The following is a 16,401-nucleotide window of genomic DNA, read 5'->3' on the forward strand; positions in this document are numbered from 1 at the left end:
AAGCAGGACATCAGATATCTGTGGTCAATATGTCACCTGCACAGATATCTAACAACAAGTGTTCAATTTTCCCGTAGCGCCACCAAAGAATGAATTAGGCACTGCATGATGTCCATTGAAATCACTGGACTTTCCATTCACTGTCAACCCAGGTTAATAAAAAAAAAGTCATGGTACCCACCTTTAATATCTCATAACTCTATATACTCTCGCATATTTGAAAGGGAGTTTTCTTATCCAGACAACCCCTTAATAACATATCACCTAAGATCAGTCACTCACCAGACACCAAGATACCGGAGTCTTAACAACAACCATCAGTTTAATTTTTATTTCATAATTCAATAGTACACATGAAAATAAGTAACTTTGTACTATATGTTATGAGAGAAATCTGATTCTTTCTCTGCTAGGACTATCTTCAAAATTCTCAATTCTGAGATAAAATCTGTATTTAGTGAAGACTTTCCCATTACTGAGATAGGAGATGGCAGTTGTTACCGATAAGATTCTATATAGCGAGAAGAGGGAGGAGCTAGAGGCAGAGCTAATCCCTCCTCCCCTCTACATAGAACATTATGAGCACCAACTGTCATCTCTAATTTTAGTTATGTGAAAATTTTTATTCAAGCAAGACAAATGTTACAGATTTTACCCATGAATTGAGAGTGACAGAGCCAGGGCCGCCACTAGAAATTTCAGTGCTCCATACTGGCAACATTTTGGGGCCCCCATGAGACTCCACCCCTCAAACCTTTCACACTCACCGCCATTCTTGGAATATATATATACATATATATATACACAATAATGGCCAAAAGAGCACCCTTGAAGTTGTTCCAGAAAATGAATAATACACCCCCTACATCACCCCTCTCCATTATATACTATCTACACCACCCCTCTCCATAATACACCCTCTATGCCACCCCTTTTCATAAATCTCTCCCACACTGTCCCATGTATACGATCCCCCCACACACACTGCCTCTCTGTATAATATACACACAATGCCCCTGTGTATAATAGCCCCACACACTTCTCCTCTTTATATTATCCTCCCCACACACACTGCTCCTCTGTATAAGTGAAGTGTATATATGTCCCCTTCCAGGGCCTCTCCTTATATGTTTGTCAGCCACAAAAAGAAAAAAAACACCTCCTGGTGTATACATATCCCACTCTTGGGCACATTCTGGTATCATGTCCCCATCCTGGTTTTTGTCCCCATTTCTTGTATATATGTCCTCTCTCTTGTATATATCCCCTTCCAGGGCCTCTCCTTGTATGTTTGTCAGCCACAAAAAGAAAAAAACAAACATTTTACTCACTCTCCCTGGCTCCCACGTCACGTGGCATCCTCTCTGAGTTGCGATGCATTTCAGCTAGATGAGCCCCCGCCACGCCCGGGGATCTTCAGCTCAAGGAACGCCTACCTTTCCCCGCCGGATGCCGTGTCCTCGCCACCTACACATTGCCGACAGCACTGTGATGAGGTCGCAGAGTGAGGACCTCATTACGGTGTGCCGCAGGATGACCGCCACCTCCCAGCTCTGTTCCTTTCACCTTGCTTCGGGCCACATGGCTAATTAGTATGCGATGCCCTACAAGGGCTTCGGATGCAATTTATCCGTGTGTGCATTGGCTGAAGCGACACCTCCAGGCCCCTCTGCTTTGGTTGTGACTGGGGCCCGGTGAAGAGGGGGGCCCAGCTGGGGCTTAAATACAGCTAAGTAATTACCCGAGGCTTGGCCGGGCCCCCCTCTTCACCAGGCCCAGTACACCAGTCATGGTTTTAATACCCTGATGGCGGCCCTGGACAGATCAATCCAGGAAACACTTTCAGCTTGGTTCTTTCATAAATATTGGCTGATCACTGGACATCTTGTAACAAGATCATTTTTGGGGAACCCTTCTTAAGAAAACAGATTGTGAACAACTTTGAAAGTCTTCAGTTTGAGTGTGATGGAGGCCTTCTTAGAATTAAAGAATTCTTTTTTGGTTTTTCTTCAGCATTAAGATTACTCTCAGACAGTCAGATGTGGGGCCTTTCCCTGTGAGTATTCCATTTAAATAGTAAACCATGTGTAATTACATTTTTTTTTATATATAAATTTTCACTTTTACTAATAAAATTGTCCTGATGGGTTTTCTTTAAAAATTAAAATTTCAAGAAAATTGTATCATGTTATCTATCCCCTGTGGTCAATGCAATTTAAAAAAATAAATTTAAAAAAATAAATAAAAAAAAAATTATATATATATATATATATAAAAATGTCAGAATTGCCAACTTATATTTTTCTTGTTTCCTGAAAATCAAGCTGACTAATTCAAAATAGCTGCATCCTTAAAGGGTTAAAACCTATGTTGAATGAGAAGGAGTTGATCAAGCAGTGTATAACCCGTTTACATAGGCTAAAAGCATAAACAATGGATTATTTTTAATCTAATATCTTGTCTTTATATTACAGGTGGAGATCCTGAACGTTGCTGTGAACTATTACATCTCACATATTCTACTCCCTAAAGTTAATGGTATCGTACAGAGTCTATTTTACTACATTTCGTCGAGTACTATACTTCTTAGATTAAAGAGAAACAAAAAAGAAAGCGTTCATACCTTGCAGAAGTCATTGGTAGAATAATATATCCGGCTCTGCAGAGAATGATCCCAGATCACCTCCTGTATACCTGTCACTACTGTTACTTTAATGAAAGATGCCAGTGTCGCCTTATGGCCCTGTGTGCCCTATTTGAGAGCAGCATGATGTAGGGGCAGAGAGTCTGATTCCAACAATGTGTCACTTACATAACTGGGTGCTGCAGTTTTTATTCAAAACTGTTTGATCTACTGCAGGTCTAGCAGTTCTCTGAGTGCTGAATGCTGTGTAACCCGCCGACACCACTGATTGGCAACTTTCTGCCTGTTTAGAGTAAACACAAAAAGCTGCTGATCAGTGGTGGGGGCAGAGGTATATAGAGCTCATGAATATGCTGGACTACCCTCAGGGGTAACTAGTGTGCACACGGTCAGGTAGGTAGGTGCTGGTAGACGAGCTATGGAATGCCCAGTAGTATTACAATATAAAATTCAAAGGATTTCATTCAATTGTGTTTTTATTTATACAGATAGGTGAAAGTACAGTGACATGCGACTGTTATATCCATGCGACCTTCTGTCGCATGTCCTTGTACCTTCACCTGTCCATCACCTGTCTGTATAAATAAATACAGAATTGCATGAAATCCCTTAAAATTTGCCATTAATTCTATATTGGAATATGCTTGACTACCTGGCAGCAGGCCAAATAGATCTCTAATAATAATCTCCTGCTGATTAATCAGCGATTTTATCAAACCTACACAAAGCAACCCATTAAGTGACACATCACTGGAATCAGGGTCTCTGCCCCTGCGTTTTGCTGCTCTCAGATTAGGTGGCAAACACCTTGTGACAGATTCCCTTTAAATGTGTATCAGTAATGCAAATAACATACAGTAGTTGATTTTTACATGGAGAGTAGTTCCCTATGAAAATTGTTTAATAGCCTTTAAAGGAAATCTGTCATCATGTTTTTGCTATGTAATTTGAGAGCAGCATGAGAGACCCTGATGCAAGTGGTATATCACTTACTAGTCTGCATGCTGTCATTTTTGTAACAAAATGCTTTCTCTGCTTCAGATCCTTCAGTTGTCTGACCCCTGTATAACCCTGCCCACACCACTGATTGGCAGACACAATATCTGCGTATGAGTGCCAGAAAGCTGCCAATCAGTGATAGGGGTGGGGTTACACAGAGCTTTTGACCAGAAGGCAGGAGACAGCTAGTTCTCTAGTCATAATCTCCTGCTGATAAAATACTGATTTTATTGAAATTGCAACACACAGCCCAGTAAGTGAAACATCTCTGGAATCAGAGTCTCTGCTCCTACATCATGCTGTATTCAGGGAAAGGGACACTTTCACTTTAAGTGTGAACATAATTTAAAGCATAGATACTATTTTGTATGAACATTTGTGAGGTCAGGATGCTGTGATATCTAGATATTATTAGAACTAAGGTGTACAGCGCTCCTCTCCTCCAAATAAAGCATGAAGCTTTTATCGACAGATATTCTATTCTATCCTTACTTCCATTTCTTCTAGAAATTTTGAAGAATGGCTATCCACTGCCGCTGCTGGATCACATTCAACTCTCCAATGTTATGCTAAAGCTTAGTGAGGTATGTCCAAACTGGTTAGTCGTTTCTTTCAAGGACAGAACAGCTTAGTTTTATAAAATAAAACCTTGTTCAACATTTAACTTCAATCTTGTAAGACAAGAATCTGAAAATATTTCCCAAATCAGGCCTGTTTCACATGTCCGTGGAAAGGACACACATTTTTTCGGATGTGATGAAGGTGCGTATGTTCCTCTGTGTGCTGTGATTTTGGCACACGGAGATCAGGAACTTTTTACTCACCAGTCCCCGACACTGCTGTCCATGGTGCTGATGACTTCGCATTGCGTCATACTTGCTTCCGGGTCTCTGGTGCAGTGAATATTCATGAGCATAATGAGCGGGCCCGGAAGCAAGTGACAGCAGCGCTGGAGACAGGTGAGTATAGAAATTCATTTTATTTGAAAGACACGCGTTTTCTCCGGTACGTGTCACACTGATGGAACACAAATCACATCAGTGTGTGTCCATGTGACATCAGTGCTACCGGAGAAAAACAGATTTGTCTTTGTGCAGAACACATGTGTCACACAGACACACGGTCCGTGAGAAATCACTGACGTGTGCGCAGACCCATTGATTTTAATGTGTCTGCGTATGTCCGTGATTCCGGTACGTATAAAAACGGTGACATATGTACCGAAATCACTGACGTGCAAAGGGGGCCTTTACAGAGATATTACGATTTCAGCAAAAAAATAGTCTTTGTATAATGAAACATATTGCAACATACATGTGTATTGTTTATTATTATTATTATTATTATTATTATTATTTAGCTTGTAGTCATTGAATCAAAACTTTCATTGTTTGAGTCAAGAAAAGGAAGACTTCTTGTCTTTTGATGTTCACATAAGTGCAGAGTTTGATAGAGCTCTGCCAATCACATGGACTGGCAATGCACTGGCATCAAAGGAGAGAAGCCACATGGCAGCATTCAGTGTCAGCATGTTACTATTATTTATTCAGTTAAAACCACTTTATATTGTAAAATGGCCAATATTATGTAACACATGTATATGCATGTTAAGTAATACTTACATAATCATAGCAAAAATTGAAATAGACTCAATATATAATGGAGACAAATGTACATTATTGTATATTTAGTATTTTAATATTTCTATGTATATTCTTTTTATTCTAGCATTACTTTCTCCTGGGAGCAGATGTCAACTATGGATAAATCATTAGTGACCACAGTAAAGTTTGTCAACTATAAAGAAAGAGCAAAGAAAGAGCAGAACAGAGAAAAGGAGTATTTATACAGAGAATTAGATCATCCCTGGTTTACGTCATGACTTTATCATAATGCTCTAGTACTTGACGAATGCTACATTGGATGGGTGTTGCTGCTTTTATGAATATTTTGCCTGCATTTTGTGACTTTTTTCTTTTAATAAGGATGATATTATTGTCAACAATAAACAAAATGTATATATTCTGATTCATCATGATTATTGTGCCCAATGATACATTGCAGATCTTATGTGGATGATATACATAGTGATTTGTAATCTCACAATAAATGTATTTTTTTAATCAAACTATTTATATAGAATTATTATTAATTATAGGTATGATGCATTAAATGTGAAGTTATTCCCTTATTTGTTATTCTTGAAAATAAATAAAATCTATTTTCACACCAAAGAGTTAATTAAAATGGTCATCTGTAGTCAGAGCAGGCTTACCAGGGCATGTACTCAAGGTAAGAAGGCACCAGCAAGTTTATTTGCCTTGGCCAGGACATCAAGAAACAGGTAGACAGTTTGCGTTCGGCAAAGAAAAGCTTAGCTATAGCTCTAGTAAAGATAGTGGAGGCTTCTACAAGTTCCCACAGACAAAGCAGCAAGCAGTTGGTAGCAAGAATTAGGGGAAGATAGAGTTAATAACTTTTACTTGCAAGTGCATCTCAATAAATTAGAATATCATCAAAAAATTAATTTATTTCAATAATTCAATACAAAAAGGGAAACGCATATATTATATAGAGTCATTACACATAGAGTGATCTATTTCTATATATATTATATAGTCATTACACACAGAGGGATCTATTTCAAGTGTTTATTTCTGTTAATGTTGATTATTTTGGCCAATGAAAAACCAAAAGTCATTATCTCAGAAAATTAGAACAATTACAACAAAACACCTGCGAAGGCTTCCTAAGCATTTAAAATGGTCCCTTAGTCAGGTTCAGTAGGCTACACAATCATGGAGAATACTGCTGACTTGACAGATGTCCAGAAGGCAGTCACTGACACACTGCACAAGGAGGGTAAGCCACAAAAGGTCATTGCTAAAGAAGCTGGCTGTTCACAGAGTGCTGTATCCAAGCATATTAATGGAATGCACAAGCAATCGGATAACCACAGCCTTGATAGGATTGTTAAGAAAAGGCCATTCAAAAATTTGCGGGAGACTCACAAGGAGTGGACTACTACTGGAGTCAGTGTTTCAAGAGCCACCACACACCGACGTATCCAGGACATGGACTACAACTGTCACATTCCTTGTGTCAAGCCACTCATGACCAATAGACAACACCAGAAGAGTCTTACCTGGGCCAAGGAAAAAAGAACTGGACTGTTCCTCAGTGGTCCAAGGTGTTGTTTTCAGATGAAAGTAAATTTTGCATTTCATTTGGAAATCGCGGTCCCAGAGTCTGGAGGAAGAATGGAGAGGCCACAATCCAAGCTGCTTGAGGTCCAGTGTGAAGTTTCCACAATCAGTGATGGTTTGGGAAGCCATGTCATTTGCTGGTGTAGATCCACTGTGTTTTATCAAGACCAGAGCAGTGCAGCCGTCTACCAGGAAATTTCAGAGCACTTCATGCTTCCCTCTGCTGACAAGCTTGTGGAGATAGAAACTTCATTTTCCAGCAGGACTTGACACCTGTCCACACTGCAAAGAGTACCAATACCTGGTTTAATAACCACAGTATCACTGTGCTTGATTGGCCAGCAAACTCCCCTAACCTAAACCCCATAGAGAATCTATGGGGTATTGTCAAGAGGAAGATGAGAGACACCAGACCCAATAATGCAGATGAGCTGAAGGCTGCTATCACAGCAACCTGGGCTTCCATAACACCTCAGCACTGCCACAGGCTGATCACCTCCATGCCACACAACATTGATGCAGTAATTCATGTAAAAGGAGCCCTGACCAAGTATTGAATGCATTTACTGTACAGACTTTTCAGTAGGCGCTAACATTTCTGAGCTTAAAATCATGTTTTCAGTTGGTCTTATATATTATTCTAATTTTCTGAGATAATGACTTTTGGGTTTTCATTGGCTGTAAGCCATAATCATCAACATTAACAGAAATAAACACTTGAAATAGATCACTCTGTGTGTAATGACTCTATATAATATATGTGTTTGCCTTTTTGTATTGAATTACTGAAATTTTTGATGATATTCTAATTTATTGAGATACACTTGTATGTATACAAAAACAATATTAGGGTATGTACGCACTAGGCGTTTTTGCCGCGTTTTTAGCGGCGTTTTTTACCGCGTTTTTGTGCTGAAAACGCAGTGACATTGCTTCCCCAGCAATGTCAATGGGTTTTCAGAAGTGCTGTCCTCACACAGCGTTTTTTTTTTATACAGCTAGCCCTAACTCCATTATTACCTAGCTAGCCACCAGTCACCAGGGCAGCTAGAAGAGTTGGATACAGCGCCAGAAGATGGCGCTTCTATGAAAGCGCCATTTTCTGGGGTGGCTGCGGACTGCAATTCGCAGTGGGGGTGCCCAGAAAGCATGGGTACTCTGCACTGTGGATTCCAATCCCCAGCTGCCTAGTTGTACCCGGCTGGACTCAAAAATTAGGCGAAGCCCACGTCATTTTTTTTTTTTAATTATTTCATGAAATAATTAAAAAAAAAGGGCTTCTCTATATTTTTGGTTCCCAGCCGGGTACAAATAGGCAGCTGGGGGTTGGGGGCAGCCCGTACCTGCCTGCTGTACCCGGCTAGCATACAAAAATATGGCGAAGCCCACGTCATTTTTTTTTTTTAAATATTTCATGAAATAATTAAAAAAAAAGGGCTTCTCTATATTTTTGGTTCCCAGCCGGGTACAAATAGGCAGCTGGGGGTTGGGGGCAGCCCGTATCTGCCTGCTGTACCCGGCTAGCATACAAAAATATGGCGAAGCCCATGTCATTTTTTTTTTCTTTTTGGGCAAAAAACTGCATACAGTCCTGGATGGAGGATGCTGAGACTTGTAGTTCTGCAGCTGCTGTCTGCTCTCCTCCATACACTAGTGAATGGAGGATGCTGAGACTTGTAGTTCTGCAGCTGCTGTCTGCTCTCCTGCATACACTAGTGAATGGAGGATGCTGAGACTTGTAGTTCTGCAGCTGCTGTCTGCTCTCCTGCTTACACTAGTGAATGGAGGATGCTGAGACTTGTAGTTCTGCAGCTGCTGTCTGCTCTCCTGCTTACACTAGTGAATGGAGGATGCTGAGACTTGTAGTTCTGCAGCTGCTGTCTGCTCTCCTGCATACAATGAACATTTTGAAGAAGGAAATGACATCAGACCTTTTTTTTTTTTTTTTTTTTCATCAACAATCTTTAATGGCATTGTGCACTGATTAAAAACGCAGTGAGCAAAAACGCAGCAAAAAACGCACCAAATCGCGGCAAAAACGCATGCGTTTTTGCCGCGTTTTTTTAGCCGCGGGTGCGTTTTTTAGACAAAAACGCACATAAAAACGCAGCGTGAAAAAAACGCCTAGTGCGCACATAGCCTTAAAGGGAATCTTTCAGCAGGATTTCCCATCCCAAACTATTTATAAGTGCATGTAGCTCTTTCATAGACATGTCCACCAATACCTTTACATGGCCAGTATGGTCCTCCATTACTGAGAAATCAGTGTTTCAATTGATATTCAAACAAGGTTGAAGAGCTATGGTGGATCTGAAGCCTCTGTCACTCCAGCTCTATTAACCAACCAGTGCCTCCCTCCTTCTTCTTGAATTTGTCTTTCAAAAAGTTACATGCACTTAAAAATGGCTGTACATCTTATTTATTTACATTTCCACATTCAGATGTAAAACAGTCAGATACAGGCCTTTCCCTGTCCCAATCTATATTGAGGCTTGCTGGCAAATAGCAAGGTGAGACACCAGAGATAGGGACCATCCTGATTTTTTTTTTGTCTGTTAATAGAGACAGTGTGAATGTGCACCTACACATTACATGTATACTAACAGGAAAAATGGCCAATGTTTTCAGTTTTGATATTGCTCTATGTACCTTGGTCATGTTTTCATTCCTCCCAGCAATGTTTCTGGGTGCAGTTAGTGACAGTCAGTTATCCAATCTTGGTTAGGAGTCAGTATGGACAGTTGAGCTGTCCAATCAGAGGCTAAGCCATGTTGAGCTATCATTCTGGTCTTAAGCTGGTGTCAAACATAGCGACGATGACAACGGCGTCGCTGCTAAGTCACCATTTTCTGTGACGTAGCAGCGACGTCCCGTCGCTGTCGCTGTGTGTGCCATCCAGCAACGGCATGGCCCCTGCTGTGAGGTCGCCGGTCGTTTCTGAATGTCCTGCTTAATTTTTTGGACGTTGCTCTCCCGCTGTGAAGCACACATCGCTGTGTGTGACAGCGAGAAAGTGACGAACTGAAGCGAGCAGGGAGCAGGCATCTGGCAGCCTGCGGTAGGCTGTAACCAAGGTAAACATCGGGTAACCAAGAAGCCCTTTCCTTGGTTACCCGATATTTACCTTAGTTACTAGCGTCCGCCGCTCTCACGCTGTCAGTGCCAGAGCGGTGGACGCTAGTAACTAAGGTAAATATCGGGTAACCAAGAGAAGTGCTTTCCTTGGTTACCCGATATTTACTTTAAGGTGGTGTCACACATAGCGACGCAGCAGCGATCACGACCAGCGATCTGACCTTATCAGGATCGCTGCTGCGTCGTTACATGGTCGCTAGCTGTCAAACAGGCAGATCTCACCAGTGACCAGTGACCAGCCCCCAGCCAGCAGCGACGCGTGGAAGCGTAACTAAGGTAAATATCGGGTAACCAAGGAAAGCACTTTTCTTGGTTACCCGATATTTACCTTAGTTACTAGCGTCCACCGCTCTCACGCTGCCAGTGCCGGCTCCCTGTTCCCTGCACTCCTAGCCAGAGTACACATCAGGTTAATTACCCCATGTGTACTCCAGCTACGAATGCAGGGAGCAGGGAGCCGGCACTGGCAGCGTGAGAGCGGCGGACGCTAGTAACTAAGGTAAATATCGGGTAACCAAGGAAAGGGGCTTCTTGGTTACCCGATGTTTACCGTGGCTACAGCTTACCGCAGGCTGCCAGGCGCCGGCTCCCTGCTCCCTGCTCACTTCAGTTCGTCGCTCTCTCGCTGTCACACACAGCTATGTGTGCTTCACAGCGGGAGAGCAACGTCCAAAAAATGAAGCAGGACATTCAGCAACGAGCGGCGACCTCACAGCAGGGGCCAGGTCGTTGCTGGATGTCACACACAGCGACAGCGACGGGACGTCGTTGCTACGTCACAGAAAATGTTGACTTAGCAGCGACGTTGTTGTCGTCGTCGCTATGTGTGACACCACCTTTAGTTACGCTTCCACGCGTCGCTGCTGGCTGGGGGCTGGTCACTGGTCGCTGGTGAGATCTGCCTGTTTGACAGCTCACCAGAGACCATGTAGCTACGCAGCAGCGATCCTGATAAGGTCAGGTCGCTGGTCGTGATCGCTGCTGCGTCGCTATGTGTGACACTGCAGTGGGTGAGCAGACCCCTGCAAAAGGGAACATAGTTAACCCGGAAATGTTATTAATAAAAATGTTTTATTTGTATGTGCATGTGTATTGTGTTAGGGTACCCCTAGTGGCCGGGTGGGACGGCTGTCACCACAGTGGGGAGGAGGAGCCGGCAGAGACAAGGGGAGGAGAGAGCAAGGGTGTGAGGAAAAGATTAGATCAAGGGAGCAGTCGTCTCGGGGACAGGAGCGGAGCAGCAGAGCCGGGGCAGAGTGTGGGAGCTGGAAATCAGGGAAGCCGGTGAGAAAAGGAGCGGGCGGAACCTCATAGTGTGAAGCAGTCCGGTGTGGGTCCGGGCTGTGGGTAGCCAGAAGTGGGAGCCGGGCGAAGTGGAGTAGTCAGGCACATCCCCACTGGAGGGGACGCAAGGACAGGCTTCCCCCAGCTAAGAAAGCGTATCATCACCTTTATTGCTTTGTTTGGGACTTTGTGAAGAATAAAAGAATGTTTGTTCATTGCATCGAACCCTGCCTGAAGAGTGTTTGTGCGCCGGATAACATCTGCATCACCACCACACTCTGCCCCACCAAGTCATCTCCTGTCCCCATAGTGACGGTGGAACCAGGGGTAAGCCTGATTGCAAGGGCCACGACTACAAGGCCAGAGGCACCCCTGGCACCCCGCTACATGTGGCGTAGTCGGCAGGATCCGAGTCCCCTGCCGGGGACCCAGGAGGCTGGAGATCGGGTCGTGCCTGAAGCACAGGATCCGGACCGTGATACAGGATTTCCAGTCCCGTGGTGGGAAGAGAACCTAGTACCCGTAGCGTTGGACCGGGTACAAGATGGCGGCAAGGAGGCCGTTATCTGTGAGGAAGAAAAGGCGCGGAAAATTGGCGCCGAAAGAAGAGCCTGGGGCTGGCCGGTGCCGAAGAGAAAGCATGGAGTACTCCGCCCAAAGAGGGGAGGCGCCAGCTCCAGGGCATGGAAGAAGAAGAAAAAGAAGTACCTCAGCGGAGGAGTCAAGATGATGCGTGGGGCTGGGGGTGGAGTCTGTTTAAGAGCGGGAAACGAGGACCCGCCTCCACTCTACCCAGTCTCAGCATTGACACCGCCGCCGTTACCAGCAAGATTGTCAGGGGCAGCGACGCCTTCACCACCGAGAGGAGCTGCAGCAGCTGCGCCTGTGGAGCCACCCTACGCCCCTGCGTCCTTCCAGAGGATCCGTCGGCAGCCGGGACAATCCCTGGGGGCATTCATCCAGGCCCAAGCGGAGGAATGGAAGAGGGCCTGGCCCCCAGAGTAAGTCACCACTGCTGATCTGTTCTTTAAGTCCGGTGCCGTTTAGCCGGCAGAAGTTCTTTTAAAGTTTTACGGGCCGTTACCCCATTCTGTGTGTTTGTACGGGCAGTCGCCCCATCTAAGACCGGGAGCGCTGTTGCCAAGCCTCCGGGCGCCCATCTAAGACCGGGAGCTCTGTTGAGCCTCCGGGCGCTAGTTGAAAGAAGGACCGGGAGCGCTGCAGAAACCGCCGGGCGCGGGACTGGTGCCCTCTGTGTGGGTGCTGCGCCTATTGTGGACGGTATTGCAGACTTTACGTGCTTCTGTGTGTTTTAAGTAAGAGCCGTGCCGGGAGGCTCGGGTTTTAAGAGGGGAGGTATGCAGTGGGTGAGCAGACCCCTGCAAAAGGGAACATAGTTAACCCGGAAATGTTATTAATAAAAATGTTTTATTTGTATGTGCATGTGTATTGTGTTAGGGTACCTGTGGCGCCCCAGGACCTGGTCGCCACAACAGCATTGCCCTCCCAAAGGGTTAATGCTGAGCCTGGAGGTAATTGGGAGATCTATTGGCCAGTAAGTTAACACTCAACACAATTCTCCCTCCGGCCAGCAGAGGGAGCTCTGAACCTGGAACTTCAGGGAGGATTCCTCAAGTCTGGCTGAAGGGAGGAAGTAGTGGTTAGTCTGGAGACAGGAGTGAAAGAGTGCAGACGCAGGGTAGTGCTGCCTTGTGAAACTGGGGCCTAGAGCTTGGATAGCTTGGCCCAGTGAAGCAAGGGGAGCAGAGAGGCACAGCAGAGACTCGGACATCGGAGTCTGTAGTTGCCAGGGCATAAAATCCATCCCTGGTAGCTGAATCCGGAGGGCAGGAGAGCTGCAAGCCCCCTGGCCCAGAAGCAATCTGAAAATACAGCTGCATCCCAAGGGCCTGGTGTGGGCTCCAGCAGAGAAGCACCAGAGAGGGCCTGCGCAGTCTACCACACAGAAAAGGGGACGAACAACAAGTCCCAGCAGCAAGAGGGCAATTGCAAACAAACCTAAAGTGCAGTGTCCTAAAACAGCAGAGAAAGATTAAGGAGTAGGCCTCATACTCAACTGGCCAAAGATCACCCCAGGCACTTCCAGGCCGGCCGGATCATCTTTACCATCTGTGACGGTCTCCCTGGACTAAGTTTCTGCCGAGTAAAAGAGGAGAAGGTAAAGAGACTACTGTTTGTGCCTGTTTCTTTCATTGCTTGTCGGCCCTGCACCGTGTTAGTCACACAGCACCATAGACTTCCACAAGCACCAACTGTACCCCGGGCATTGCTCCACCTGTGGGGAGCAGTACCACCATTGCTGCTATAACATCATCCCAGTGGCCTCACACAGCAGCGGCGGCTTAATAGCCGCAGACCACAGGTGGCGTCACGAATACAAACTTAAAGTCATCCGCCACATATTCAACTGACACCCACCAGGGCCACGGAGCCGGGCCCAGCCACCACTGACTACCACCGGACTAGTCCGGCCCGGCACCGGGTGTCCCATAGCCCTGGGGTGGGCGAGTCAACTTTTGGCGTCACGAACAGGATTTCGTGCCCGGTCACACCGGGTACTGTGCGCCTGCAGGAATTGTGCTTAAAAGACTGTTTACTGTCTGTAAACCGCCGCCGCCATTAGCCTCGCCGAGCGCAGGAAGAAGGGGGGCGTGCCTGAAAAAGAGCGCGAAGGGAGCGCGCCATCAGAGCAGAGCGCTGTTAACCCCGCGCGACCCAGAAGGAAATTTGAAAAGTGAACGGAGCCTGGTAAGGTTCACTAAGGGGGAGGAAGATGTCCGACTCAGAGGGAGAGCAGGTGGCTGCCATCGCCCAAGGCGCCGCAGCACCGGCCGAAGCAGTCCCAGTCGCCGTCGCCCCGGCCCCCACTGTAGCGCCGGTAATGCCGATCACCATGCCGTACATACCGGGAGCAGAATGGCTGCCGCAGTACTCCGGGGAGTCCCATACCTTGAGTGACTTCAGAGAAAGCCTGCACAGCTTGTTCCGGGTGTATCCGCTGACTGAGAGCCAGAAGGTGGGCATAGTAATGGGACAGCTAGCCGGCGCAGCCCAGCGTGAAGCGAAGTCCTGGCCTGATACAGATAAAGGGACAGCAGCCCAGATACTGGCCAAGCTAAAGAGTACGTTTGACACCCGCACCGCAGCAGAGATAAAGATGAGATTCTTTGGGTGCAAGCAGCGGGCCACAGACAGCATAAGGGACTATGCCTTAAACTTGCAGGAGGCCCTGAAAGCAGTTAAACAGGTGGATCCAGAGAGTGTACGTGAAGAAGACAAACTCCTAACTGAGCAGTTCATAGAGGGGCTCCTGTCAGATGCCCACAGGACCCAGCTGCGTATCATGGTCCTGCAGAACCCTGCTCTGGACTTCGCCAAGTTTAAGGACCAGGCCATCAGGGTACTGAGAGAATCTACACCGAATGACCCAGTACCCCTCCGGCCTCTTGCTATCACGTACCCCGGGGTGGTGCCTGCAACCCGAGCCACTGCAGGGGCTGAGGCGCAGTCCCTGGATAAGGATCCCACTGCAGAGCTCAGACAGCAGTTCCAGGAGCTGACCAAGACTGTGGCTGCCCTTGCCAAGACCGTGCAGTCTCTACAAATGACCCCCTCGCCTGCAAAAATCGAGTTGGCCTCCAGCCCAGAGGACGTCCCATGGATGCGACAGAGGAGGATTCCGCCGACCCGAGGCAGAGACACAGACCGGTATGATTCAACAGGACAACCGATCTGCCGCCACTGCAACCAGGCGGGCCACATTGCACGACGCTGTCCTTTAAATGGGCTGAGCCTGGGGCCAGGAGCCAACCCCCAGGTGTAAGGAAGCCCGGCTCAAACCCCAGCCGCAGCAAGTATGTGGGAGGACGACCGGTCCTTCCCATTGTGCTGGATGGGATCCCTTTGAATGCCCTCCTGGATACGGGGTCCCAGGTAACAACCATCCCCCACAAACTGTACAAAAGATATTGGGCTGATTCAGACATTGACCATGGCCCAGATGATGATTTAACAATTGTGGCCAGTAATGGTCAGCCCTTACCTCAAATTGGGTACAAAGAAGTAACCATTAAAGTGGGGCGGGTGGAATTGCCATGTCAGGGGATGATAATTGTAGATATTGATCGCAAAGAATCTGACCCACTGCTAACCATTGGTACAAATGTGATAGAAAATTGTATTGCCGAAGTGATAATTTTGTTGCAACAGGCGTCTGAAACTGCCAGCTCCGGGCAGCAGCGTGTCCTACAGAGGGAGATCAGAGCCCTGATGAGGAGGCAGCAGGTAGAGCTGGCCGGAGGAGAAATTGGCAGTGTGAGGGTAAGTGACCCCCTCCCCATTGTAATACCCCCAAGAAGTGAAATGTTGATATGGTGTCGGGCAGCAATAGGCCTCAAGGGTCAGGATTACCATGCCTTGGTAGAACCGGTGTATTCAGACAGTAGGCCTGGAGTCCTGATAGCCAGAGGGGTAGTGGACGTCCGCAAGGGGAGAGTGCCCGTCCGTGTCTTGAATTGTGGGGAGGAGGAGGCCAAATTGCCCCGGTACGCCACTGTAGCAAAACTGTACACTGTCAGCAACAATACCATTAAAGCAGTGGAACCCTTGATCCCGTCCGACCAGGCGGAAGACAATGGCTCCAAGGGGCAGCCGGAAGACTGGTGCCAAAAATTACATGTAGGCACCGACTCCACCCCCTCGCACCAAAAGCATGGGGTTTACCGGGTAGTACAGGAGTACGAGCGGGTCTTCAGCAAACACCCCCTAGATTTTGGGCAGGTGAAAGGGGTTAAACATCAAATCCCCACGGGTGATCATCATCCCATTAAAGAGAGATACCGCCCTGTACCCCCCGCACAGTATCAGTGTGCCAAGGAAATGTTACGGGAAATGAAGGAGGCTGGGGTTATCAGAGATAGTTGTAGCCCCTGGGCAGCTCCACTAGTGCTCGTAAAGAAAAAAGATGGTACGATGAGAATGTGTGTAGATTACAGGCAAATTAACCGCATTACACATAAAGATGCTTATCCACTGCCCAGAATAGAGGAGTCACTAACAGCCTTAAAGTCAGCTAACTATTTCTCCACCTTGGATCTCACCAGTGGGTATTGG

The 16,401-nt window shown here is 46.5% G+C and overlaps 1 protein-coding gene across 1 annotated transcript in view; it reads left to right on the forward strand.

Annotated features, from left to right (window-relative positions):
* LOC142310074 (bactericidal permeability-increasing protein-like) overlaps positions 1-5,681 on the forward strand; it is a 115,555-nt gene extending 109,874 nt beyond the window's left edge. The window contains exons 12-15 of the mRNA XM_075347541.1: positions 2,014-2,056; positions 2,475-2,538; positions 4,151-4,227; positions 5,372-5,681. Of these exons, the coding sequence (XP_075203656.1) occupies positions 2,014-2,056; positions 2,475-2,538; positions 4,151-4,227; positions 5,372-5,410 (223 nt within the window). The 3' untranslated portion in view covers positions 5,411-5,681. The remainder of the gene's footprint in view (positions 1-2,013; positions 2,057-2,474; positions 2,539-4,150; positions 4,228-5,371) is intronic.
* The last annotated feature ends 10,720 nt before the right edge of the window (positions 5,682-16,401 follow it).

This window comes from Anomaloglossus baeobatrachus, chromosome 5 (genome assembly GCF_048569485.1).
Source record: "Anomaloglossus baeobatrachus isolate aAnoBae1 chromosome 5, aAnoBae1.hap1, whole genome shotgun sequence".
Classification (NCBI taxonomy): Eukaryota; Metazoa; Chordata; class Amphibia; order Anura; family Aromobatidae; genus Anomaloglossus; species Anomaloglossus baeobatrachus.